The 27,852-nt window shown below is 51.0% G+C and overlaps 1 protein-coding gene across 1 annotated transcript in view; it reads right to left on the reverse strand.

Annotated features, from left to right (window-relative positions):
* Positions 1 to 2,813: 2,813 nt before the first annotated feature.
* Positions 2,814 to 27,852, reverse strand: part of MYO1D (myosin ID) — a gene marked incomplete at both ends in the record, with an annotated part of 391,969 nt that continues 366,930 nt past the window's right edge. Inside the window, one exon of the mRNA XM_080713600.1 lies at positions 2,814 to 2,970. Coding sequence (XP_080569726.1) covers positions 2,814 to 2,970 — 157 coding nt within the window. The remainder of the gene's footprint in view (positions 2,971 to 27,852) is intronic.

Below are 27,852 nucleotides of genomic sequence, written 5' to 3' on the forward strand. Positions count from 1 at the left end.
CAGCCATACCAACCCGTAATTGTGGCGAGGGTGGGGTCCCGCTGGCTGGCTGGCTTGTCTGCTCAGTCCTGACTGCTGGGCTCCTAGGTTGGCTCCTGCCACCAGCCCCTCAGCCTCAGAGAGAGGGGGACCTGGTCTTCCCATCCCTGCACCATCGTAAGCTGTCAGCCCGGGGTCAGGGCTACTTGCTTTCTCAAGGCAAGTCCTGGGGTCTGAGTCATAGAGGCCGCTGCTCTGTTCTTTCTGCCAACGTCGGAGAAGCTCCTGGTGTTGGGAATCCCCACGCACCTGACAGCGTCCCGGCTTCCTCTGTCTCCTTGCCTTCTGCCCCACCCCCTTGCCTTCTCCCTCCCCACCCAGACTCCTTGGAAAGAGGCTCATCTGTCCTCTAACTGCTGCCATAGGAACCTGTACACACGCATGCTTTTATTTCAAAGAACATGTGCCCTGGCACCTTGAAATGGGCTCTACATTCTAGGGCACAGGCCTCAAAAGGACAGGAGGAAGTGTTTGGATTTAACTGTACCACTTTCTCCCTCTTCTTACTCTTTTCCACAGCGTTCTTATTCACTCTCTAGTTTTTTGTCCAGAAACCTCGGATTATCCATTTTATATTATTTAATGCTTAATTCTTCTATCCTCTGGGATAATAATTGAGTTTACACTACAATTTCACAATTATAATCTTCAATGACAGATAAACAGAACACCTTTAAAAATAAGATTTAATGCTTTATTGCTCTTGATGGTAAATCAAAATATGCTTTAGAAATAAAGTTAATTTAATGGAAAATAGGAATATATGCACCAAACCATAAAATTGTATTTCATTAAATCACGAGAAACCACTTCATTGCATACAATCATCCTTTCCCTCGGCACCCTCCATCATCAGTGACCACTCACACCCTAAATTCCTGGTCCTTCCTCTGTTGCCACAACCGTGACTTCTAGTACATCATAAAAAGTGCTTTTGAACAGCGTGGCCTCAGCAGGGAGGTCCTGGCGCTGGCCCGAGAGGCCCCAGGCTACATCAAAAGGTGGGAGAGAGGAGGCCAAACCCTTTTTTTTTTTTTCCCTCTCCAGCCTCTGATAGGCAACTCATTTGGCATGATCTGTTTTGGTGTGTTTAAGACATATATGTGCATGTGTCTAGTATAAAGCAATAAGTCTGGGAGGTAAGTGGAAAGGAGAGGTGAAGTTCCAGTTACATGATGGTTCAATTAGCTTCTACTGGTGATTGGCAAACTATGAGCATCGCTAAGCTGGTCTGTGTAGTGCAGGCAGCTGACCAGGCTTGGAGAATGACAAAGTGTTCCCAAGGACAGGATGCCAACAGGATTCTTTGTTGCAAATTGCACACAGTGCATATGTTTGCGAGCCCTGGGAAGGGGGTGGCTGGACCACCTTTGGTCAGCTGGTGGACACATCAGGCCCCGGGCAAGGCACAAGAGGCAGCACACAAGTGCTTAGTGGGTTTTGCTGGATCAGGGTGGGAGGAGCAGGAGTGGGGCAGCATCTGTGGCAGAAAGTGAAGGAAACTTCTCCTGAGACACAGGCAGAGCCTCACCCCCTCACTGTATGGGTGCGTGTTCCTGGAGGCCCGGGCAGCCCACAGCCCCAGCGCCCTCCTCTGCGGCGGAGGCTTGAGACGAGGGTGGGTCTCAGAAGACCTCTGAAGTACAAATGTTTGTTGTTGGGCAGAAACCGCCAAGATGGCAGCGCTCTCCTGGCAGGAGGGCCCCGGGCCCCAGGCTCCGGTGGGGATGCGTGCGCGGTGTGGGTGGGTACCCTGGCCTGGCCTGCAGTGCCAGGACCCCATGCTCTGTTTTCCTCTGCTCTGCCTCCTGTTGGTCCCCGTGTGTTCTGAGCTCCGCCCTGGGCCTCGCTCCCAGTGAGTAGGAAGCACAGAGGCGTTAGGAAAGGAAGGCTACCAAACCTGGGCGCTCTCAGCCGGCACCTGCATTTTCTTAAGAGGCTGACACGGTGTGCTTACAACAGAGACGACATCTGATTAGAAACTCTGTAGATTGCAAAAAGATGGGCTTGGGCTGTGGGTTAAGTAAGATGTTCTTCACAGCATCACACTTTCTCTGGAGAGGTGGTCAGGCTGGGCGGCCTGGTGGCAAGGGGAGTGTCCCAGGGACAGGCTCGGGAGGAGGACTCCTGGCGGGGTGTGGCTCAGGGCCACGCTCTGCAGGTGAACCTGCTCACCTGGTGGTTGGCTGGCTGCTGAGGCTGGGAATCTGTGGAGGAGCTCTGACCCAGGTCCTGCAGGTTACAATAACCTTGGGGAAGGAGAGGCAGCAGGTGGGGCTCACAGAGAGACCCGGGTGAGGTCCCCTCCTCACAGCCACCACAGAGCCCTCCAGAGGAAGGAACTGTCCTGGAGCCCCCACCCATTCCCATGCTGGGTGGGCAGCTGGTCACTGGCTCAAGGCCCGCTGACTTGAACTGGCCATTCAAGGATGTCTTCACTCACTACAGGGACTGTCCGGTTGCCTCTGAGGTGAGGGCCAGTGTGGATGGCAGCCCAGGGGGCACCAGGGTCTTTGGTTTACTGAACAGGAATTGTGTTAAAATAGGACAGCTGAAGATGGAGACCAAAGGCACAAAGCCATGAAGGAAACCTCAAGGGGAGGGCCCCGCCCCACCCCAGGCAGGGACCCTTGCAAGCTGATTTCTAGCGGCATTAGCGGCGACACAGCATTAGGCTGGGACCTAGGAAGCCGAGCGGGCTGCGTGCCCGTGGGGGCGGCCAGCCTCGCTCCAGGCCCAGCCGCCTGCTCCCGGGCCAGGCTGCGCGGTGCTGGTCAGTTCCCGGGCACGCTGAGGATGAAGCCTGAGCGGTTCTTGGTGAAGTCAGGCTCCGGCTGGTTGAGCCGCGTCTCCACGGAGACCGTGCACTTCTTCCCATGCAGGCTGCACTGCACCGGATTGGTGACATTCACTTGAAGGTGGCGCTTCTCACTGCAAGAACCAAAAGGACAGAGACCAGGCAGGCAGTCAGCGGACAGATGTAGAATGGGGCGATTTCCTGGGGAGTCTCGGAGCCCCGCCATTTGCCAGGCTCCTGTGGGGCTGGTGGGTTCAGGACTCTACTTGCTGTCTTTCCAGGTGCCCAGAGAGGGCTTGAGTGTGCCCAAAGGGAGGGTGAGGCTAGGAGAGAGTGGAGCTCCGGTGCCAGGCTGCATGGCCACCAATGGCAACACAGAGGGCCTGCTGCTCGGCTCCAGAGAACCCAGTGTGCAGCTGGACCCGGGCGGGCAGCCGTGGCTGAGACACAAGCCACCAGGTCTCTGGCACAGGCTGAGGACTGAGTCACTCGGGGGCGGGGCTCTGCTCGTGACTGCTCCTGGGCTCTCTCTGTGACAGGGAGGCCTTTGAGGTGCTCAGACAGGGGCACTGTGCCGCATCCCCGTGCGAGGAATGTCTGCCCTGCGTCCTGGACACGGACCCTATTTGCGGTGGGCCTGTGTTGACCGCAGCTCTGTGAAGGCCACTCTCATCCTGGCGGCCTTGCTGATGGCCCCAGCACCCTGGCAGCTGTGGAGGGGGGCCGACCCACCAGGGACCTGTGCGGCAGGACTCACGCTCCCTCCTGCCTCCTGGGAGCCACGCGCCTCCTGCTGGCCTCAGGGAGGCCCCGACAGGGCTTCTGTGCCCCTCACAGGGTCCAGGGCAGAGGAGAGAGGTGCCGAGTGGGCGCAGCGTGATGTGCTCTTCCTGCCGTAGAAATAGGAACCCTTTCCTCCAGCTCCTCATGCTGCGCTGAATATATTTAAGAAGCTGCTGCTTATTTTAAAAGCTGAGAAACTTGTCGAAATAGGCTGGCACCTGATGTTTGAACACGCACGCCAGGAGCCTCACGCTGCACCTCAGCTTGTGTGTGCTGTGCTAGGAGAGAGGAGGAGTGAAGGGAGAGGGCTGGGCTCGGGTCAGGGTGGGCTGGCTCTGCCCAGGGATCCGGGCCCGTGGGCAGCCTGTGGATTGTGAACGGGCTGGGCCTCCCTTTGAACACTGCTGGCCTCACTCGACTAGGTGGCTCCTAGCATTGACGCTGCTGTCCACACGGCCGTGGGCAGACAGGGTGGAGGGCCGCACAGGCCGAGCTTCTGCCACTGGGCCGATGTGAGTGCGAGGTGCTTTCTAAGCACTGGCTGGCCTGGGCGAAAACTGCTCGGAGGCTGAGGAGGCTCTTCAGGCTGCACGTGCTGCGGCTGAGTGCCGGGCGCAGTGTGCAGAAGGCCCGGAGGCTTCCCTGGCGCTCCAGCCCATAGCACACAGCTGAGGACGCCCCATGGGCACACCCCACAGCAGAGCCCAAAGTATGGGAAGTAATTTAGGGAGTTCTCTGGGGCTCTCCTCATCGCATGTCCTGTCTGCTATCACGGTAGCCATGATGCAGTGGCAGAAAATGGACACAGGAAGAGACCTGTGGTTACAACTGTGGGCATTAGCTACCTAACGCTTAATACCTTGTCAGCTGCAGCTGAAACCTTGGCTTAGACGGCTATTTTTAACCAGACATGGGCATAAAAATAGCAGAGCCCATCAGAGGCAGTGACTCAGACTCTCCTCCAGTCCTGCGGGAGCCAGGGCTGCTCTGCAGGTAGATGCGGCCCTCGGCGGTGGCGGGCTCTGTGCGGGCCTCCTGTGGCCTTCGCGCCGGCCTGGATCAAGCAGAGCTCCAGTTCTGTGGGGCTAACCATGGTAGGGGATGCTGCCAGGACCAGAGCAGGTCCTGAGCTCAGGTGGTCCCTTGTCCAACTGGAATGGTTCCTGGGTCCTTCCCTGCGGGACTGTGGGGGCTAGCTTCCCTGGCCCAGTCTCGCTCCTGACCCTGGCAGCCACCCCCCACCCCTCCTGTGGGCACCTGCTCATCCTTCACAGCTGGGGGCCGATGTCCTGCCTCCCCCTTCCCCCGGGGAGCCTGGGGTAGTAATGTGCACCCAGCACCGGGTGGCTCTAGGTCTCAAGGAATGGACTCTTTGCAGGCCACATCCCCTGCCCCCTGGACTTGGGTGTCCTCTCAGCAGGGTCCTCCTGAGCGGAGCTCCTTTCTCAGCCTGTTAGCAGACAGTCCTTTTTCTGGGCTTTGTAGCCCCCAAGTCTGTGCTACAGTCCCGATATGGGGTACAGGCTGGAGGGGACATGGAGAGGAGTGGGCAGCACCCCAGGGTGACAGGCTGCTCCAGGGTGCTTCTCAGGGCTGGGAGCTGTCCTTCCTACCCTTTTTTTTTTTTGCAGCAGTGGCTGGGAGGAAGCAAGAAGCCGATGGTGGGAGGGGAGAGGAGGGGAGGGGAGAGGAGGGGAGGGGAGAGGAGGGGCGGGGATGGCTCTCTTCTAGCAGAGGGAAGAGCAGAACCTTGCTCTGGAGTGCGGGGACAATGCCGAGCACTGCGGGCTGAGGCTGGCCCCTTCCCTCCTGAGGCCACCCCTCGCTGATGGAGGGGCTCCATGATCAGCGCGGAGGAAGCAGGAGCGGGCTGGATTATTCTGCGCTGGGCATGCAGACAGCTGCGGGCTCTCTTCCCTCTCCCCACTTCCTGTCCCTCCTGGCGGTGGGGCAGACTGGCCCAGGGCACTCCTCGCCAGCGGCCCAGCCCACAGGGCTTGCTGAGCAGCTGTGCCTACCCTCCCCTCGCCAGGTGAGGAGACCGGCTTGGCAGGAGCGTGAGAGGCGGCAGAGAGAGGGCCCAGGTGTAGGTACACCCAAGGGCCCTGCCTCCATCTCCTCCCTCAGTCTTGCTCTAAGCCTGCCCCGCTCCTGGCCCAGGCTCTGGTCTTTGGCAGACACTGAGCTCCTACCTCCTGACGTCCCTCAACTGAACAGAATCAATCAGCGACACATTAGGAAAGAAAAGCAGCAGTAACAATGCCTTTTTACCCCACATTTCTTGTTTTGTGTGTGGTACCGGGGATGGAAACTAGGGGCATCCACCTCTGAGCCACACCCCCAGCCCAAGTTTTTATTCTTTTTTTTTTTTTTTTTTTGCAGGTTTGGGGATGGAACCCAGAGGCATTTGACCTCCAAGATACTCCCCCTGCCCAATTTTTTATTTTGAAACAGGGTCTCACTGAGCTGCAGAGGGCCTCACTAAGTAGCTGAGGCTGTCCGCGAACCGCGATCCTCCGGTCTCAGCCTCCCAAATGCTGGGATTACAAGCGTGCGCCACCACGTCCGGCTTTATTCTTTATTTTGAAACAGGGTCTCACTGAGTTGCAAGAGCCTCACTAAGTAGCTGAGGCTGCCCTTGAACCATGATCCTCCTATCTTAGCCTCCTGAATGCTGAGATTACAAGCGTGCGCCACCATGCCCGGCTCCCAGCCTTATTATTATTATTATTATTATTATTATTATTATTATAATTATTATTATTGGTGGTACTGGGGTTCCTGGAAGCCCTTCTACCTCCGGGCTATACTCCCAGACCTATTTTATATTTTGAAACAGGGTCTCTTAACTCAGCACAGTTGGCTTCGAACCTGCGCGATCCTCCTGTCTCTGCCTCCCAAGTGCGGGGATTACAAGCGTGTGCACCACACCCGGCTCCAGCCCTATTTTTTAATCCTTCATTTTGAAACAGGGTCTCACTAAGTTGCGGAGGGCCTAAGTAGCTGAGACTGGCTGCGAACCTGCCATCCTCCTGCCTCAGCCTCCCAAGTACTGGGATTTATTAGCGCCACCACGCCTGGGTGCCTTCCGCTTTTAGAACGCCAGTTCCTGAAGGGTGGGGTGGGACTTAGAGGATGGAATCCTGGTGCCCTGAGCACTGGGGCTGCTCCCAAGGGCGGATAGAGCACTAGCTCTGGGCTCGCTGGTCCACGTGGTGGTCGGGCCTAGTTCATAGGCTCTTCCAACTGCCTCCTCCCAGCAACAGAACTTCATCTGCTTGTTCAGATAGTCACTGCAGCCTTATAAACAAGGACAGCAATGGGCACAACTGGCCAAGGTTCTTCTAGGACTGAAATGCACCTAGTCCATGAAGCTCGCACCAGAGGCAGAGTGGCCAGATGGCTGTGAGATGGGAGGGCCCTGGAGGGACGCCTGCTCCTTAGAAAACAAATACTCCAGGCCATGTGCCCTGCAATCCCGGTACTTGGGTGGCTGAGGCAGGAGGACTGCAGGTTTGAGACTAGCCTTAGCAACTTCTGTGAGACCCTGTTTCAAAACAAAATATACAACCTGGCATGATGATTCACACTTGTAATCTCAATACTTAGGAGGTTGAGGCAGGAAGATTGCAGGTTCAAAGCCAGCCTTGGCAACTTAGTGAGGCTCTCAGCAACCTAGTGAGACCCTGTTTCCAAATAAGAAAATAAAATCGAGCTGGAGGTGTAGCTTAGAGGTAGAATACCTCTGGGTCCAGTCTGTAGTACGGCAACAAACAAACCCACAAACCAACCTCCATAGGGCTGAGGGTATAGCTCAAGGTGGAACACCCCAGGTTCAATTCCAAGAACAACAACAATTAAAAAAAATAAAAACCAAGCATTTCCATATTGTCACTAGAAGTGACAAGTTATCTCCCCTAGGTTCCCACCGTTTCCCTGGCACGACTCTGCGTGGCCCTGGCCTGGGGTCCGCCTGTCTGTGTGGGGGTCCTGTGGGGTCTGGGCAGAAGAGGGAGTTGACTTCATAACAAGAATGGCGAGGACAGGAAGAAGAAAAGAACCTTCTTCCTCCTGAAGAGTTCAGCTAAGAGACACAGCTGTCCTCATCTGTGTGCTGCCATCGAAGGGACACAGAGGAGGGAAGCGTGGATTTGCTGGTGCTTCCTCGGGAACTACCACGCGACCCGGCATGCCACTCCTGGATAGGACCCCAAAGACATGGCAACCGGTGTTCCAACAGAGGCTTGTGAACACTCAGAACTACTGAAAAGGAGAAGCAACCAAAACGTCCGTCAGTGGATGAACAGATCAAAGCATGGGGCGTCATGATGTCACCGGCATGGCCCCATTCAGTAAAAATCATATGTGTATATGATTTTTTTTGTGGTGCTGGGGGTTGAACACAGGGGCCTTCTACCTCAAACTACACCCTCGAATCTATTTTATTTCTATTTTGAACAGGGGCTCGCTAGGTGGATGAGAGCCTCACTTTTTGCTGAAGCTGTCCTCAACCCGCACTCTCTTCCTGTCTCAGCCTCCCAAGTTTGGGATTGCAGGCATGGGCCGCCATGCCAGGCCCATGGAATATTACTCAGCAACAAAAAGAAATAATGTATGGACGCGTGCTACAACCTGAGGGACCCTGAAAGCATTTTGTTTAGTGAGAGAAGCCAGGTACGAAAGGCCACACGTTGTATGATTCCGTTTACATGAAATATCCTGAACAGGCCAGTCTACAGACAATAAGCAAAACAGTGGCTGCAAAGGACTGTGGACAGTGGTGTGTGCCGGGACTGCTCAGAGGTTACAGTCATTTCATTTTGGGAGGGATGAGAATATCCTGGCACTAGACAGGCGATGGCTGCACAACGCTGTGAATGTGCTAAATAGGACATTCAATTTTTTTTGTGGATTTTATCACAATAGTTTTAAAAGCAGATTATTTCACAGGAAACCCTCAAGTCATGTTTTCTCTCCCTATTTCAAGTGCAACTCAAATGGCTTTATGCCCAGTGTGCGGCCGCCGTGGCTGTTGGGGAGACGGAGCCGCGTGGGCCCCCCGGGGACTCAGTGCCCGCGCTGCCGCCCGGGCCCACCACACGCCGGCGCTCCCCAGAGCCAGAGGCCTTTCCTGATTTTTAAAAGAAAACAGATTCTAGAGCTGGGAGCAGGGTGCCTCCCTCTGATGGGGTGCCAAGCCAAATGACAGCTGGGTCTGGCTGCACGGGGGAGGGCTTTTCCTCCCCTTCTTCTGTTACAGGCTTTAGTGGCTCTGCAAACTGTGGAATTCAGGGACTTTCATCTCTTGTCATCTGTTCTCAGCCATCACTGTAGGCAAATGGCCTTTATCAAGTGACTTCCTTCATTTCTCATGTAGATTCCTGTCCCGTGCACATCAGAGCAGGCCCTGGGTAAATGAAGAATGGCGCCCGGGACGACCCAAGGTGGTCGATGCCTGAGCTGTGCACCCGCAGGCCCTGCACAAAGGGAGAGCCAGGTCTCTTGGGCTGAATCTGCCCTGAAGATGTTGTCTTCTGTCCAGGCCCCTGGTCAGCTGGTCAGTGTGGACAGACAGAAGGCAACAGAGAATGCGGCCTGGGTGGTCGTGGCAGCCTGGCTGTGCCAGGCCGTGGGCTCGTGCACCAGCTGCCCTGGGCTCGTGGCGGGGCGTGACATGACTGGTCGTGCTCTTCCCAGCGCGGTCCAGCGCCTTCCAGCCCAGCCGGGGACGTAGTGGGGGAAGTGCGGTGAAGTGGGGTACGGTGAGGTGCGGCGCTCAGTGAGTCCTCTCTGGGTGAGACGGGAGCGCCTCGGAACATCTTGAGGTTCACACCACGTTCTGCTTTTGGACACAGGATGTGGCAGAGGAACCTGGCATTGCGTCAATCAGGCCGGAGTCCATAAGCACAGTGACGAAAATATCTTTTTTTTTTTTTTTTTTTGTGGTGCTGAGGATTGAATCCAGGGGCATTCTACCTCCAAGCTACACTCCCAGCCCAAGTTTTTATTCCTAATTTTTTTGGTGGTACTGGGGTTCCTGGAAGCCCTTCTACCTCCGGGCTACACTCCTATTTTATACTATTTATACCTATTTTTTACTTTTTATTTGGAAACAGGGTCTCTTAAGCCAGCACGGCTGGCTTCAAACCTGCGCAATCCTCCTGTCTCCGCCTCCCAAGCACGGGGATTACAAGCTTGCGCCACCACGCCCGGCTTTATTCTTTATTTTGAAACAGAGTCTCACTAAGTTGCGAAGGGCCTCACTAAATAGCTGAGGCTGTCTGTGAACCTGCGATCCTCCTGTCTCAGCCTCTTAAATGCTGGGATTACAAGCGTGTGCCAACCCGCCCGGCTTTGAAAATGTCTTCTGCAGCTCACACCGGGGCGGAGGGCTGCCGACTGGGCCCAGAGCTCTGTCTACGGCTCTCTGCTGCAAGTTTCACTTCCTTTAGAAGTAGGCCCCTCTGTTGATTGATGTCAAACCACAGAGCGCGTCTCTTTCAAAATCCTGCCCTAGGAGATGCTACTTCTGCTTTTCTCAGGCGCTTCTAAAGCGAGGCTAGGAGTCCGGCGCCTGTGGGGGCCCTGGAGGGGTGGTGCTGCGCTCTCGGACCTGTGGTGTCCTTTCTGCCCTGCAGCTGGTGAGGGATGGGGCAAAACCATCTTTACTTAGGAAGTAAAATGTCTGGTCATGAAACAATTGGGTGGTATCCAGGTGCTGTCTGCAGTAGGCACCCTGGCCCTGCACCTGGGCCTGGAGTTCCCCACCACAGCCTGGCCCCGCCTGGTACACAGGCCCAGGCAGCTGATCTGCACCCACTCATGTCCCTAACGCTACTCCAGGGCCCTCCGAGCCTTCCTCATGGAGACAGGTGCCCGTCTTTCCCCTACCTGCTGACATCCTCCTGCCAGCTGCCAGCCCAGTGCCCAAGCCAGGCTGGGCACCGCCTGGGAAGGCGCAAAGGGAGTAGATACAGCGCGAGCTCAGGACGGCGCTTCCTCCAACGTGAGCATCCTGTGATGAGCGCGGGACACACGGGCTGCCCTGAGCTGGGGTGGCCCCCAGAGGAGGTGACAGTCAGACTGAAACCCCAAGGATGGCATGACTCTTTTGTTGTTGATTTTCCTTTGTTTTCTCATTCCTTAAATACTGCTGTATGTTCAGTTATTTTTATTTTTATTTTATTTTATTTTTTTGTGGTACTGGGGCTCCTGGAAACCCTTCTACCTCCGGGCTACACTCCCAGACCTATTTTATATTTTTATTTGGAAACAGGGTCTCTTAAGCCAGCGCGGCTGGCTTTGAACCTGCGCGATCCTCCTGTCTCCGCCTCCCAAGCGCGGGGATTACAAGCATGCGCCACCACGCCAGGCCAGTTCTTTTTATTTTATGTGACCCTCTGTGGTGCCACCTATGCACTTGCGTTCAGTGACAAAATCCTTGTCTCCAAGCTTTTTGTTTTCTACTGGGGATGAAGCCCAGGGGCATTCTACCTCTGAGCTATACCCCCCCAGCCTTATTTCATTTTGAAACTGGGTCTCAGTAAGTTGTGAAGGGCCTCGCTAAGTTGCTGAGGCTGGCCTCGAACCTGTGATCTTCCTGTCTCAGCCTCCCAAGTACTGGGATTGTAAGTGTGCACCACTGCGCCAGCACCCAAGCATCTACTCTGAGCCACCTCCTAGACCAGTCCCCTGAGTGCACCATAGTCGGTTGAGTCGACCTGGGTCGAACGGCGAATGTGCTCTCTTGCCTCCGTCCCCCACGATGCTTCCCGCCTCTTGCCAAGCCTGTGGTACCCAGGGCATCATCGTTCCAGTCACGGAAGCCAGGGCCCAGCCCAGCTCCCTCCTCTTTCTCCACTGCCCACACGGACAGAGCCCAGCTCGTCCTCTCTTTGCGGCCACAGTCCAGAACCGCGCCCTGTTCCTGGTTACTGCCATGACCCAAACTGGTTTCTCTGGCTTTCTGCTGCCCCACACCCTGCTTCCAGCACATCCTCCACACTCTCCGCAGAGAGCTCTGCTGCCGGCTCCCTGCCACCACGTCTTCAGGCGCCTTTGGGGGTGCCCAGCCCGGGCTGAGCAGTGCGCACCAGGGCTTCTGCCCCACAGCTCCTAGCGTGAACTCTCCTTGCTAGTGCCGGCGAGGAACAGGACCTGCAAGCCTGGCTCCTAAAGCACCGTGCAGTGCCGGGCACAGTGCACAGGGAACTTCAAATCACAATGCATGTTAAAGGAAAGGAGGGAGACGCTCCAGGGCAGGAGGAAGGCCGGTCTGAAAGGAAGGGCCGCCTGCCAGGGAGCAGGACCGAGGCCCCGCATGCAGCCCTCTGAAGAGGACACAAGCATGCCTCCTGGTCTGCCAAGGAACCTCCTGGAGGCAAAGCAAATGATTTTTCAGTAAACCCCAGAAATCCCTGGCTCTCCTCTTCAACTGACCTTTGAAAGGCAAACCCGCTGGCGATCACCAAAGGCGAAGAGAAGACCTCAAGAGCGCCCGGGAGAAAGGGCTCGCTGCCTGCAAAGGAACAGCTGGCCCCACCGAGTGTGCAGAGAGCAGAAATGCCCTCTGCAGGGGGGTCCAGGAGACTAAGCATCAACCTAGGATTCTGTGCCCGGGCCGTGATCTGAGAGCGAGGACAGAACAGAGATGTTCTCAGACAGCACGGGCTCTGCCACTCTCCACTGTCATGGAGAGAACCTCAAAGGAAAGCCAGGCCAATACCTGGGAGGCTGAGGCAGGAGGATCGCAGGTTCGAGTCCAGCCTCAGCAACCTCGTGAGGTCCTCCGCAATTCAGCGAGACCCTGTTTCAAAATAAAGGATAAAATAGGGCTGGGGATGTAGTTCAGAGGTAGAATGCCCCCGCGTTCCATCCTCAGTACCACACAAAAAGACTTTCATGGGACACCTGGCTAGGAAAGATGCGGAATGTGGAAGGAAAGAGTGGGGCGTGAGGTCCAGTGGGGTGCAGATAAACAGGTGAATTTACAGGTAAAATCTACACATCTTACAGTGAAATGAGCATTCGGTATTAAAATGAGAGTAAAAGTGACGTGTGTGTGTGTGTGTGTGTGTGTGTGTGTGTGTGTGTGTTACTGGGGATGGAACCCAGGGGCTTTTCTACCTCCAGGCTACACTCCCAGACCTATTTTATTTTTTATTTGGAAACAGAGTCTAAGTAGCTGAGGCTGGCTTCGAACCTGCAGGATCCTCCTGACTCAGCCTCTCAAGTACTGGGATTACAAGTGTGCGCCACCATGCCCAGCTAAAAGTGACTAATTTTTAGGGTTTATTTATTTATTTATTATTTATTTTTTTGGTGGTACTGGGGGTGGAACCCAGAGGCTGTCTACCTCCGGGCTATACTCACAGACCTTTTTTATATTTTATTTGGAAACAGGGTCTCAGTAAGTTGCTGAGAGCCTCACTAAGTAGCTGAGGCTGGCTTCAAACCTGCACAATCCTCCTGTCTCAGCCTCCCAAGAGCAGGGATTACAAGTGTGCACCACCACGCCCTGCTTAATTTTTAGGGTTTAAAACAATGTTGCACTGAAATCCTGGATGCGATGACCTGAGCGCTGGGCTGGGCCCAGTGGGCTCTGATGTCCTGTCCTGCTTGGCAGGAGGGGCGCAGACCGGGGGCAGAGTGCCTGCCTAGTATGTGTGAGGCTCTGGGTTCAATTCCCAGGCCTGGAAAAAGAAGAAGGAAAAAAGGAAGAGAGACTAATGGATTTCAGGCTTCCTTCAGACCAGCAGACACTTGGAAAAGGGTACAAGTCTATCTGAGCCGTCGAGTGGAAGGCAGGAGAGCGGAGCCAAAGGGGAACGAGAGAGCCGAGGCCAGTATGGAGTCAGTGTTACAAGTAAGCTAAGTGCTTAAATGAGAAGCCTAGATGTATAAGTTGTTAAAGGGATTTCTAGATTTTTCTTTCTGGTGTCGTACTCGGGATTGAGCTCAGGGGTGTTTTACATCTGAGCTATACCCCCAGTCTTATTTTATATTTTATTTTGAAGCCCAACTAGATGCTACTTACAAGAGGTACATCTAACTCATATGACAGAGAAAAGTTTAAAAGAAATGAAATAAAATATCTTAGTCAAATATCAATCACAAGAAAGCTGGCAAAAGGCATTCCTGAGGGAGGGAAGCTCATTAGATTAATACTATTTTTATTTTTTGGTACATGGGATTGGATCCAGGAGCATCCTACCATTGGGCAACACCCTCATTCCTATTTTTTTATTCTTTATTTTGGAACAGGGTCTCACTGAGTTGCAAAGGGCCTCACTAAGTAGCTGAGGCTGTCTGCGAACCGTGATCCTCCTTAGCCTCCCGAATGCTGGGATTACAAGTGTGAGCCACCATGCCCGGCTTCACCCCTAGCCCTTTTTATTTTATTTTTTAAATTTTGAAAAAGGTCTCACTAAATTGCTGAGGCTGGCCTTGAACTGTGATCCTCCTGTCTCAGCTTCCCGAGTTACTGGGATTATAGGCATTGCAGATGTTGTTCAGAACATCCTTACATGCGTGCATGTGCTTGTACGTGTGTGTGTGCGTTTCTAAAAAGCGAGTAGAGCCGGGCGTGGTGGCGCACGCTTGTAATCCTCGCGCTTGGGAGGCGGAGACAGGAGGGTCGCGCAGGTTCGAAGCCAGCCGTGCGCTGGCTTAAGAGACCCTGTTTCCAAAATGAAAATGTAAAAATAGGTCTGGGAGTGTAGCCCTGAGGTAGAAAGGCTTCCAGGAACCCCAGTACCAAAAAAAAAAAAAAAGCGAGTAGATTAGTAGAAAATACTAAAAAAACACAGATTGTGTGTGTGTGTGTGTGTGTGTGTGTGTGTGTGTGTGTGTTGATACTGGGGATGGAACCCAAGGGCTTTCTACCTCTGGGCTACACTCTCAGACCTATTTTGTATTTTATTTGGAAACAGGGTCTCACTAAGTTGCTGAGCGCCTCACTAAGTAGCTGAGGCTGGCTTCGAACCTGTGCGATCCTCCTGTCTCAGCCTCCCAAGCGCAGGGATTACAAGCATGTATCAACACACCTGGCAAGAACATAGATTTGAACAACCCAATTAAACTTGCTTATGTATATATTTGTTTGTGTATTAACTAAACACAACAATTTAGGAATACATTTTTTTATACTATACAGAGAACAGGTACCATACCACAAAAGAAAGTTGGATAAAAACCTAAGAGTTAGCATCATACAGTAGCCATCTTTTCTTTCTGTAATGCAATAATAATATAAATCAAATAAAAGGAGAATAAAATAAGTGCTGTGAGCTTGACTGTCCCCCTATTCTGATGCTGAACCCCTAACCCCCAACTTGACTATTTTTTGTGGTGCCGGGACTCAAACCAGGCCTCATGCACACCACATACTCTCTTACCACTGAGCCACACCCCCAACCCCAAGAGTGAGATCTTGACCCGACAGAAAACACACTGGGTTATACCTGTAATTCCAGTACTGGGGAGGACGAGACAGGAGGATCACAGGTTTGAGGACAGTCTCAGCAATTTAGTGAGATTCTCAGCAACCTAGTGAGACCTTGTTTCAAAACAAAAAATAAAATAGGGCTGGGGGTGTAGCTTGGAGGTAGAATGCCCCTGGGCTCTATCCCCAGTACTACAAACAAACAAACAACCCCCCAAAACCCAAAAGCCATGGTTAAGAAAGAAAGCAGCGTAGAGAGCTGGGTGCCACGGTGCGTGCGTGTAATCCCAATACTTGGGAGGCTGAGACAGGATTGCAGGCTCAGGGCCAGCCCCGTCAATTTAGCAAGATCCTATTTCAAAATAAAAAATAAAAAGGGCTTGGTGGTAGAATGTCCTGGGCTCAATCTCTCACACACACACACACACACACACGGACACGGACACACGCACACACAGCCAAGGCTAACTTCAACACAAGACACAAGTCTGAAGATGAGGCCAGCCATCAGCAACCCCAGATTGGACCCAGAGGAGTTTAGGCGAGGAATATGTGTGTCTCTGGTATTTTGCTCTGTGCGAGGGACAGTTTACATGTCAAATATAATTAAAACATATTAAGAGGTACTAGGGACTCTATTCAGGGGTGCCGTCTGGGAGCTGAAGAATCCTTTTGCTAAGCAAATTGTCACCTTCCTCCGCAAACCTACACTTGCATGTATTAGCTGCTGCCCCCTCATTACTTGTGAAATTCTCAGGGAAATAAAAGCATCTAGGATGGCCTAGTGGCTGTTGTATGTTTTTGTTTGTTTGCAGTGCTAGGGATGGAACCCAGGGCCTCACGCATGCCAGGCAAGCGCTCTACAATGAGCTACAGCCCCAGCAGGACTGATGGATTTTGGAGGCATATGTGCAAGGTCAGAGAAGTTTCAGGGAACTATATCAATGAATATGTTGTCATTTTTATGTCCTGAGGTTCAAATGAGATGAGCAGACACTGGTTCTATGCAAATTGCTCAGTACTACGCTCCGTTGTTTGGGCAAATATTTCCAGTGATTACCAAACTGTCTGCTGGCTGGGGCCTGAGCAACTGTCAATGGGCTGGGGCTGGGGTTGAAAACCACCATCCATTTATTAAGAACTTACCCTGTCGTGGGCACTGTATTAAACATTTTACGTGCGTTATTTAATCATTGCCAGGGCTGTCATCATGAAGCACTGTCATTATGCTCCCTTTATAGATGAGGAAGCAGAGGCTTTAGAAAGGTCAAGTCACTTCTCACAGCCGGGACACGCGAGGCCGGGCCTGCACGGGGGTCTGCCCCCCGAAAGCCGCTCTTAACCTCCGTCCCACTCAGCGCCCACCCTGAAATGCCGGCCCGCCTCGCGTGGCGTACAGCCTATGCAGCATGGAATCTGCTAACCCTGGGGGCTTGTGAGTTACAGGAAAAGGTGTTCTGTCTGCTGCAACAATGGACACTCTGACCCACAGCCCTGACCCGCCACAGGCCCTTGCGCCATTTGGGATTCTCTTCCTGGGAACTGCTCCTGGCACTCCCGGCCTCCACCCAGCCAAAGACACTGGTGTTCCAGGCATGGCTGACGCCAGGCTGTCAAAGAAAGGGGAGCTCGGAGACTTCGTCTGCTCCTGACTATTCCCGGGGTACATTTTGTCTTGACTTTCCAGTTGGTGTCGCTGAGGAAAAGCACTGCCTGGTGGAGCCTCCCAGCCATAGCTCCTGTCAGCTGAAGGCTCCTGTCTTCTGGTCTTTGTGCCTTTGCAGCCCGTCCACAGCGAGGTGGACGCCCGGCCTCTGTGTGTGGACGGCCGGGCTGTGCCTGCCCTGGGGACCGGGTGGCTGCCACGAACCTCTCATTTTTCTGCCACCAACAACATCAGAAATGGAAGTGGTGAGAACATGTCCTATTTTGCTTTATATATTTGGAATCTAGACTCTTTAAAGGCGCACTCTTTTGTTCCTCTTCCCAAGATGTCCAAATTAATGCTTTATACAAGAAATAGTGAAATCTTTTTTCTTTTTAATTTTTTTTATTGCGGTACTACTGGGAATGGAACCCAGGGGCATTCTACCTCCGAGAGACACCTCCAGCCCTAGTTTTTATTCTTTACTTGGAAACAGGGTCTCACTGAGTTGCAGAGGGCCTCTCTAAGTAGCGGAGGCTGTCTGCGATCCTCCTATCTCAACCTCCCAAATGCTAGGATTACAAGCATGTGTCATCATGCCCAGTTTAAATAGTGAAATCTTTTGAAACCAAATAAAAAATCAACTACACTGCCGGGTGTGGTGGCGCATGCTTGTAATCTCACATTTGGGAGGCTGAGACAGGAGGATTGTGGTTTGTGGACAGCCTCAAGTACTATTTATTTATTAATTATTTGAAATTTTTTTTGTGTGTGTGGTACTGGGATGGAGCCCAGGGGCATTCTACCTCCGAGCTACACCACCAGCCCTATTTTTTATTCTTTCTTTCTTTCATTTTTATTTTTGCAGGTCTAGGGATGGGACCCAGGAGCATTCTGCCTCTGAGCTGTTCTACCCCTGCCCTATTTTTTATTCTTTATTTTGAAACAGGGTCTCACTGAGTTGCCGAGGGCCTCACTAAGTAGCTGAGGCTGTCCGCGAACCTAGATACTCCCGTCTCAGCCTCCCGAATGCTGGGATTACAAGTGTGCGCCACCACGCCTGGCCCTCAGGTACTATTTAGTGAGGCCCTTTGCAACTCAGCGAGACTCTGTTTCAAAATAAAGAATAAAAAATAGGGCTGGGGTAGAATAAAATAGCTTGGAGGTAGAATGCCCCTGGACTCCATCCCCAGTACTGCCAAAAAAAAAAAAAAAAGCAACAACAAAAAAAAAACATCTTAACTATACCCACAACTCCTCAAATATGAAGAAAGAGCAAAATTTCAGAAGCAACAAAACAATACTGACCCAAACAAAAACCCTACCACAAAGCGCAGGGCTGGCTCCGCGGCTGCGGCTCATCCTCTCGGGCGGCCAGGCTGCGCGCTCCCGTGGAACCCTCTCCTCCCTCCCTTTCTCTGCACACCGTCAGTCTCCTCCCTCCTCTCCTTTAGCTTCTCATCTCTTGATGCTGTTTGCTCTAATGCCTTTAGGGCTTTATTTTGAGAGTTTTCCCCCCTTTGTTGAATTGAGGTTTTTTTTTTTTTTAACATCTTTTCTGCTTCCTGCTCACATTTCTGTTCTCCTCTTTGACGCTTCTGTTCATAGCACCTCCACAGTTGGCACCATCTGTGGGCACTGGTGTGTATTTTCTGTTCACACTGTTAATGAAGGTACTAAATAAGACTGGATGGAATATGGCCAGCAGCCACACCTATGTGTGAGTGGCTGATCCTTGGTGGTGTGTCAGGAACACGAGTTTATATTTGCTTATTCAGCTCACCCTGCCCAAGAAGCATTTGGACTTACATTTGTTGCTGAGGCTGTGTGTGTGTGTGTGTGTGTGTGTGTGTGTGTGTGTGTGTGTTACTGGGGATTGAACCCTGGGTTGTTCTACCTCCAAGCTATACCTCCCTTTTTTTTTTTTTTTTTGTGGGTCTGGGGATGGAACCCAGGGGTATTCGGCCTCCGAGCTACACCTGCTGCCCTATTTTTAATTCTTTATTTTGAAACCGGGTCTCACTGAGTTGCAAAGGGCCTCACTAAGTAGCTGAGGCTGTCTGTGAACCGCGATTCTCCGGTCTCAGCCTCCCAAATGCTGGGATTATAAGCGTGCGGCACCACACCTGGCTCCCCCATCCCTTTTTAATTTCTGTTTTGAAACAGGATCTCACTAGGTTTATGAGCTTCTTGCTAAGTTGTCCAGGCTGGTCTTGAACCTCTGGTCTCATTGTCTCAGCCTCCCAAGTACTGAGATTACAGGCATGTGCCACTGTGCCTGGCTGGGGCCTTACATTTGTCAGTGGCCAGAGATCACTGGACAGAGAAGCGAACGGGATCCCAGTCCTTGCCACCAGAGAATCAAACAATTAAAGCAGTTCGTACCCATACACAAGCATATTGGGGGCAGGCATATTAAAACACATCCAAAGAATAAATATGTATTTATTTCCATAGGATTCACGGTTATAGGATGGCAATTTTGAACAGGGTTGGGAATCAAGAAAAAGGTTTGCCAGGAGTTCCTAGGTATCACCTTGAAACCTGTTCTTCATGGAACACCTTCACCTAAGGTTCTGTGGCACAAGGTAATAATCAAACAGCCTCTGTTCCCAAGAAACTCACAGCTGGAGATGTGTCAAGAGTTACCACAGAAAGCGTGATGTAGCCAGTGCCACCCAAGGTCTAAGAGCATGCTAAGGAAGACCCCGGGGCTTCTGGGTCTGTGTTGCAATGGCTCTGATAGGCAGACACATCTTTCCCATTAAACTAGGCTCTCAGCACCTGGTCTAGATGTGCTCCGATCTCCTGCCCTCACCCTACTCCCTGCACACATGGATGAAGACAAAACCCGAGAAGGGCTGCTCAGCCGAGGAAGCCCGGTGTGCCAGGGCAGATGGCCACGCTGCTACGTAGCCAGTGAGTCACCTTCCATTAGTAACGCCCCTCCTGCTCTAACCGTCCTTCCTCCTCGGGGTGAGAATTTGGTGACTGACTGATTTGTACCTGGTAAGAGTCTACCATGTCCCCACATTTTCAGCTAGAGTGGTGGAGAATAAGCTAGAGAGGGGGAGAGGGTGAGTTTGGTTTGGGTCAATGTTGAGTGTGGCTTCCTCTGGAAAATTCAAAGGACTTTACTACACATTATACAGAAACAAGAGCACAAAACTCAGGGCTGTCGTTCCCCTTAAAGCGTGATTCAGGAAGGTCTATCACGCTATCAAAATTGTTTCACAAAACCGATTACAGTCCTGCATGCCTGTGATCCCAGTACTTGGGAGGCTGAGATAAAAGGATCACAGGATCAAAATCAGCCTCAGAAGCACCAGGGCCTGGTGGCGCACGATTAGCTTGTAATCCCGGCATTTGGGAGGCTGAGGCAGGAGAACAGAGTTCACGGACAGCCTCAGCTACTTAGTGAGGCCCTCTGCAACTCAGCGAGACCCTGTTTCCAAATAAAACAAAAAAGAGTCCTGGAGGTGTAGCTTGGAGGCAGAATGCTCCTGGGTTCAATCCCCAGCACCACAAAAATAAATAAATGAGTAAGTAAGTAAGTAAATAATAGTTTATTGCTTGGTTAGTTCTAGTCAGCCTCTGGAGCTGTTAGCGCATCAAACTTCTTACTGAGAGTTGAGCGTGGTGGCGCACGCTTGGAATCCCAGCATTCAGGAGGCTGAGACAGGAGGATCTAGGCTCACGGCCAGCCTCGGCTACTTAGTGAGGCCCTCTGCAACTTAGTGAGACCCTGTTTCAAAATTTAATAAAAAATAGCGCTGGGGGTGTAGCTCAGAGGTAGAATGCCCCTGGGTTCCATCTCCAGTGCCGCAAAACAAAACACCCAACAAAACTTCTTACCGAGTCTTGAGAAAGTGCTCAGCTATGGACTTTCGGGGCTTTAGTGATGGAGCATCTGGAAGTCAGATGTTCCAGCTGGCAGCAGGAAGAGATGGGGGCAGGGCACTTCTGGGCTGTGTGTGTTTCCAGGACTGTTGCTTTACTGAAGGGGATCACAGTGGGAGTCCAGTGGGCAGAGCCCCAGGTTTCAACCAACTAGTCCAGGGCTCAAATCTAGCTGTCTGGCTCTGAGAAAATCACCCTTTTAAACTCAGTTTCCCTAACTGAGATCATTAGTAACAACTCTCTCTCCAGAGGTCTAGGTGAGAGTAAAAGGAGAAAATATATGCATAGTGGCCAGCGTGGTGGCTGGCAGGGCGCAGGTGTCCAGTTTATGGTTGTTAGCAGAGTGAACCTTTAATGAAGAGGTTCTTGGGTGCAGAGCGTCAGTTAAGCCTTCTAAGGGTAAAGGGACCCTTGGGCTCACCCCTCAAGGTCTCTTCCCACCAGCATGTCGGCTTCCAGGCCTGCTTTGTTAGAAAGGCTTGTTCATTGTGGAAAGCCCTTCTAATTTGTTCTTGGATATTAAGACCCTCTAAGCTGACAAAGGATGATGCATGCTTCTTAGGGTTGATGACACAGGTCTTTTCATACACGTTCTACCTTATTACCACCCTACCCTGCTGCCCACCCAGGAAACAGCAACAATGGCAAAGAATACTAGATTAGGCAGCAAATAACTGGGGGGTTTTGTGCTGAGGGGAATTCAAAGAGGTTAAAACAGAAGGCAGTATCTTAGAAACCAACCCCGAACCCTGAGATGAAAAGAAACAAACCGGCACTTTCTGCCACCTGTTTGAGAACAGAAAGATTTGCATTCAGTCCGATTAGCTAAAGAATGCCCCCTCCTCTCGCCACGGTGACGGAGCCTCCACCACACGCATGCTTATGAAGGAGAACCGACCTCCTGCTCCTACACACTCGCGCGTGGTAATAACAGAGGCGAGGCCGGCCTTTCTATGAATATGTTCCGCACACAGCCCAGCAGCTCCGCTTTTTCTATTCTGCATTTGCTATTTTAAGCGAGTACATAATGCCTCAATTTTCAGACTCTTACTCAATGCCTCTGCTACAGAACTGAGAACTCAGTAATCTCATCAGGCAGAGCAGAACAATATTCCAACAGATGAAACATTCCACACAGCCTCAGACTTCCCTTTTCCTGGGAGGGGGCATCTATTTCTGGCCCTCTAATGAGAGATGGGGCGGTGGCGGGGGTCCAGTCCTCGCTCAGGAATCCCACATCACAGAGGCCACACACCATGTGGCCGCTGGTGGACACATCAAAGGCCCCTCGGGGACTCAAGTCCATCTCTCTGCTCTCTCATTTTTTTTATTTTAAGTTCCTAGAAATGGATTGTTCAGATCCGGGCTGGGCTTGCTGGCTGGAAGGAAGAGTGTGGGTCCTCTCAGGCCGCATTGCGCATTTCCTGCCTGCCGTGAAGAATCACCATTTTCTCCACAGTGATCATCACTAACTTGATTTAGGAGCCCGCGAGTAACCTTCATCTGCCTGCCCCAGACTCCCAGGAGATTTCGATAGAAAGTGTCCCCATGTGGCTTCCGGCCAAATTTGGTGTGACCTCGAGCACAATCAGGCTTCTAGTAGAAGGCCTATCGCATCTGACACCTCGGTGGGCAGCTGGGCAGGTCTCCCTGCTGTGTGTCTCCAGCCTTAGTGGCTGCCTAGGCGGGCCTGATTCGCTGCCTGCAGGGTTACCTGGGGGAGCCAGCGGAGCAATCTGCCACCACGCTAGTAGCTCCTACACCCATTTGCTTGTTAAGCGGGTTAGTCACATTTCGCAAAGACTGACTCTTTAAAAGGCTGAAGCCGGCTGGCATAAATGCATGGGGCCACTTCCACCAACCCCTCCACCGTTCCTGCTCATTTAATCTCATATGTTAATTAAAAATGGTACAACAAATGAGACTGAGTGGGTGCATAAGTGATTCTACTGGAAAGTGATTAATTCAATAAAAACTGCACATCACTGCTTTCTATCTGAAGAAAGAATTCATAGCATCAAATGACTCAGCCATCCTGATGGGGACTCAGGCCCAGCTTGGTTAGCATGAAAACAGACCAAATCCGCTCCTCCTCTGGGGCGGGAAGGCAGACACCCTGAGTGATAGATATTTAGGTCAGCGCCGCCCGGGGAAAGCCTGGAAAATGGCGTGCGCCCTGATTAGACAGTTATATGTCTGCGTTAAGTGGCTGTCCTAGGAGGAGACCCTGGGGCTTTTAAGAGGGGTTCTGTGAGCAGCCCCGACGTGGTGTGAAGTGGCTGGCGTAAGCAGCTGCGGGCCACTTTGAGCAGCCTACAGTCAATCAGCATCAGCTGAAATTGAATATCCAGGTCTGGTGAGCACAAGTGTCTCCATTTCTGGGAGACCACAGAGCAACGATCCTCCACCTTGACGACACATTGGTATTACCTGAGACACTTGAGAAATAGTGGCCCCAAAGCGGTTGGGCTCCGCCCTCTGGCCGTTTCCCTTGGTCTGGCCTTGCTCGGGCTCCCCTTGAGACTTCACAGCTCTGCTGCTGCGACTGTCAGAGGGCCACCTTCTCAGGACTGAGCGAGAAACGAGGGCCCTGCTGTCCTCCAATGAATGACCCAATCACCTGCCCGGGAGCTGGCTTAGCAAAGGACAGCGTTCCCTCACAGCAACCTTGTCCACTGGGGATACATTCTAAGACCCCGAAGGGTGCCGGAAACCTCTGGTAGTACCAAATCCTATATAGGCATTTCTTTCTAAACATGATCAAGTTTAAATTATAAAATTTGGCACAGCCGGGCGTGGTGGCGCACGCTTGTAATCCCAGCGCTTGGGAGGCTGAGACAGGAGGATCGCACAGGTTCTAAGCCAGCCTCAGCTACTTAGTGAGGCTCTCAGCAACTTAGTGAGACACTGTTTCCAAATAAAATATAAAATAGGTCTGGGAGTATAGCCCGGAGGTAGAAAGCCCCTGGGTTCCACCCCAGTACCACACACACAAAAATTATTCACAGTATGACTAACAGCAATACAAGAGAACAATTACCAATATACTATAATAAATGTTATTTGAAAACTAGGGAATGCTTATTTCATTTGCTTTTACAGTACTGGAGATGGAGCCCATGGGCATTCTACTTTAGAGCTACACTCCCAGCCCTATTTTTTATTCTTTACTTTGAAACAAGTTCTCACTGAGTTGCAAAGGGCCTAAGTAGTAGCTGAGGCTGTCCGAGAACCACGATCCTCCGGTCTCAGCCTCCTGAATGCGGGGATTATAAGTGTGTGCCACCATGCCCAGCTGGAATGCTTATTTCTAGAATTTTCCATTTAACTTTGGGTAACTGAAACCAGGGAAAGCAGAACTGAGGGCCAGGGAGGGCTACTATATATATAATTTTAATTAATCAAACTTTATTCTGACAGATTGTAGACAAAGTAGAGAGAATCATGACATGACTTATTTGGAGCACTTTGTTTTTTTTGGTGGTGGTGGTGGTGGTACTGGGGATTGAATCCTGGGGTGATCTACCTTTGAGCTATACTCCCAGCCCCATTTTATTATTATTATTAATTATTATTATTACTATTATTATTTGTGGGTTTGGGGATGGAACCTAGAGCCATTCAACCTCCGAGCTATACCCCCTGCCCTATTTTTTATACTTTATTTTGAAACCGTGTCTCACTAAGTTGAGGAGGGCCTCACTAAGTAGCTGAGGCTGTCCGCGAACCGCGATCCTCTTGTCTCAGCCTCCCCAATGCTGGGGGTTACAAACGTGTGCCATCACACCTGGCCTCTTATTATTATTATTATTATTATTATTATTATTATTATTAATTATTATTATTTTTGGTGGTACTGGGAGTGAAACCCAGGGGCTTTCTACCTCCGGGCTATACTCCCAGACCTATTTTATACTTTATTTGGAAACAGGGTCTCACTAAGTTGTTGAGAGCCTCACTAAGTAGCTGAGGCTGGCTTCGAACCTGTACGATCCTCCTGTCTCAGCCTCCCAAGTGTGGAATTACAAGCGTGCGCAACCATGCCCAGCCTCATTTTATTATTTTAAAAAAAATTTGAAACAGGGCCTTGATAAGCTGCTGAGAGCCTTGCTGAATTGCTAAGGCTGGCCTTCAACCTATGATCCTCCTGTCCTAGTCTCCCAAGTACTGGGATTAAAGGTGTGCACCACCATGCCTGCCTCATTTGGAGCACATTTGGACGGGTGCTTTATAGAGGAGGGTGGGGTTCAAAGGATCACTGAGCTTGGGGCGTCAGGTGTGTGTGAGCTCCGGCCCCATCTGTCACCACCTTTTACTCAACAGACATTTATTAGTGTCAGCCCTTGAGGATACGGTGGTAGACAAGGCCTTGCTCCTGCCCTCAAGGAACATAGGTTTGGAGAACTAAACTGAAATGTGAGTTAGACGCTCATCACTGTCTATGGGCAATTCTATGGTGAACTCTGAGGATAAAAGCATTGACTGCAACATAACGAGGAAGTATCGACTCCTCCTTGGAGAAGTGATACTGAATACATGGTGTGTGGGGGGGGTTTGGACCCAAGGGCATTCTACCTCTGACTTACACCCTAGCCCTATTTCTATTTTTTATTTTTTTTATTTTTTATTTTTATTTTTATTTATTTTTTGGTGGTACTGGGGTTCCTGGAAGCCCTTCTACCTCCGGGCTACACTCCCAGACCTATTTTTACATTTTATATTTGGAAACAGGGTCTCCTAAGCCAGCGCGCGCGGCTGGCTTCGAACCTGCGCGATCCTCCTGTCTCTGCCTCCCAAGCGCGGGGATTACAAGCGTGCGCCACCACGCCCGGCTCTATTTTTTATTTTGAAACACAGTCTCACTAGCTTGCAGACAGCCTTGCTCTGAGTTGCTGAGGCTGGATGGAAACCTGTGAGCCTCTTGTCTCAGCCTAAAAACATTTTATTTTAAAAATAATAGCCGGGCGTGGTGGTGCACGCTTGTAATCCCCGCACCTGGGAGACAGAGACAGGAGGATCGCGTAGGTTTGAAGCCAGCCACGCTGGCTTAGGAGACCCTGTTTCCAAAAAAGATATAAAAAATAGGTCTGGGAGTGTAGCCTGGAGGTAGAAGGGCTTCCAGGAACCCCAGTACCACCACCAAAAAAAAAAAAAAAATAATAATAATAAATGCACGTGGCACCATATCCACAAATACCAAGGGAGGTGTGTGTGGTGCAGGTACCTATAAGAAACTCATTTTCTTTCACTCCTGTTATCTGGCCACTTGGTTTCTCTCCCCATAAGCAACCACAGCTCTACTTACTGGGTATCAGTCCAGAGACTGCTCTGCGTAAATATACAAAATATGTGATATGTACATATATGTTTGGAGGTGGTGACTTTAAAGATAAAATCTCATTGGCTATATATTAGTACTGGGGATGGAACCCAGGGGCATTACCTCTGAGCTACACCTCCAGCCCTATTTTTATTCTTTATTTTATTTTTTATTTTTATTTTTTTGTTTGGTACTGGAGGTAGAACCCAGGGGCATTACCTCTGAGCTACACCTCCAGCCCTATTTTTTATTCTTTATTTTATTTTGGTTTTTTTGTGGTACTGGCGGTAGAACCCAGGGGCTTTTCTACCTCTGGGCTACATTCCCAGACCTATTTTATACTTTATGAAACAGAGTCTCACTAAGTTGCTGAGAGCCTCACTAAGTAGCTGAGGCTGGCTTCGAACCTGTGTTATTCTCCTGTCTCAACCTCCCAAACTCTGGGATTATAAGATTGTGCCACCACGCCCAGCTTCTCTTTATTTTGAAATAGGGTCTCACTAAGTTGCAGAGGGCCTAAGTAGCTGATGCTGGCCACAAACCTGCGATCCTCCTGTCTCAGCCTCCCAGGCCTTTTAACTATCTTAAAGGCAGACCTTTTTGTTTTCTATTTTATTTTTGGTACTGGGAATGAACCTAGGGGCATCTTACCACTAAGCTACAAACCTAGCACTTCTTCTTTTGAAATGGGGTCTCACTGAGTTGTTGAGAAGGGCCCTGAACCTGAAATCCTCCTGTCTCAGTCTCCCAAGTACTGGGATTACAGGTGTGTACCTCCAAGCCAGGCTTGACCTTTTATTCTTGATGCAGAAATATAGCACTGTGTACACAGATGCTTCAGAAGCAAGAAGATCCTGGAGGGCCACCGGCTCAGGACCACAGAAGGAGCAGCCCAAGGCTGCTCATGTTCCCTTATTTGAACATCAGGCTTTAGGTTAGGAAAGAAAAAATTAAAAACAAGTAGAAAGGAGACATAAAGGAAAGACAAGAAAACATAATTTAAGCTCCCTATTCTTTTCTTGGTCTGTCATTTCCTACGACAGTTCCTCTCCCAATTCTGTCAACTCCAAAATTTCTGGGAAATCTATAAATCTATCTGGTATACTGTTAATTATCCCACCAATAAATAGTTTAAATAAAGAGATCAGAACTTTTGAGGAATCTCAAAATTATAATTAGGGGATTTTCCAGCATTTTCTTTCTTTCTTTCTTTCTTTTTTTTCCCCATGGTACTGGGGTTCCTGGAAACCCTTCTACCTCCGGGCTACACTCTCAGACCTATTGTTATACTTTTTTATTTGGAAACAGGGTCTCTTAAGCCAGTGAGGTTGGCTTTGAACCTGCACGATCCTCCTGTCTCCACCTCCCAAGAGTGGGGATTACAAGCGTGTGCCACCACGCCCGGCTGATTTATTCTTTATTTTGAAAAAGGGTCTCATTAAGTTGTGGAGGGCCTCACTAAGTAGCTGAGGCTGTCTGCGAATCATGATCCTCTGGTCTCAGCCTTCCACATGCTGGGATTACAAGAGTGGACCACCATGCCCGGCCCTATTTTTTTGTTCTTTATTTTGAAACAGGGTCTCACTGAGTTGCAAAGGGCCTCACTAAGTAGCTGAGGCTGTCTGTGGGCCGCGATCCTCTGGTCTCAGCCTCCAGAATGCTTGGGATTACAAATGTGCGCCACCACGCCCGGCTTAGGCTGATCTTGAATGCCTAGGCTCAAGCCATCTTTCTCTGGAGTGGCCTCAACTAGTTTTGTGCCACAGGGACCATCTTTCTTTTTGACTCTCCTTCCCTGTTTTAAAAAGGAGGGCATCAGCTAAAATAGAGGCTAATCTAACATTTGAAGCTGCTATGTAACCCCAGGACAAAGGAAAGGCAGAGAAGGGTTATGGGTTGGGGTCATCGTTGTGGCCAGTCACCTA

The sequence above is a fragment of the Muscardinus avellanarius genome (assembly GCF_963383645.1).
Source record: "Muscardinus avellanarius genome assembly, chromosome: 16".
Classification (NCBI taxonomy): Eukaryota; Metazoa; Chordata; class Mammalia; order Rodentia; family Gliridae; genus Muscardinus; species Muscardinus avellanarius.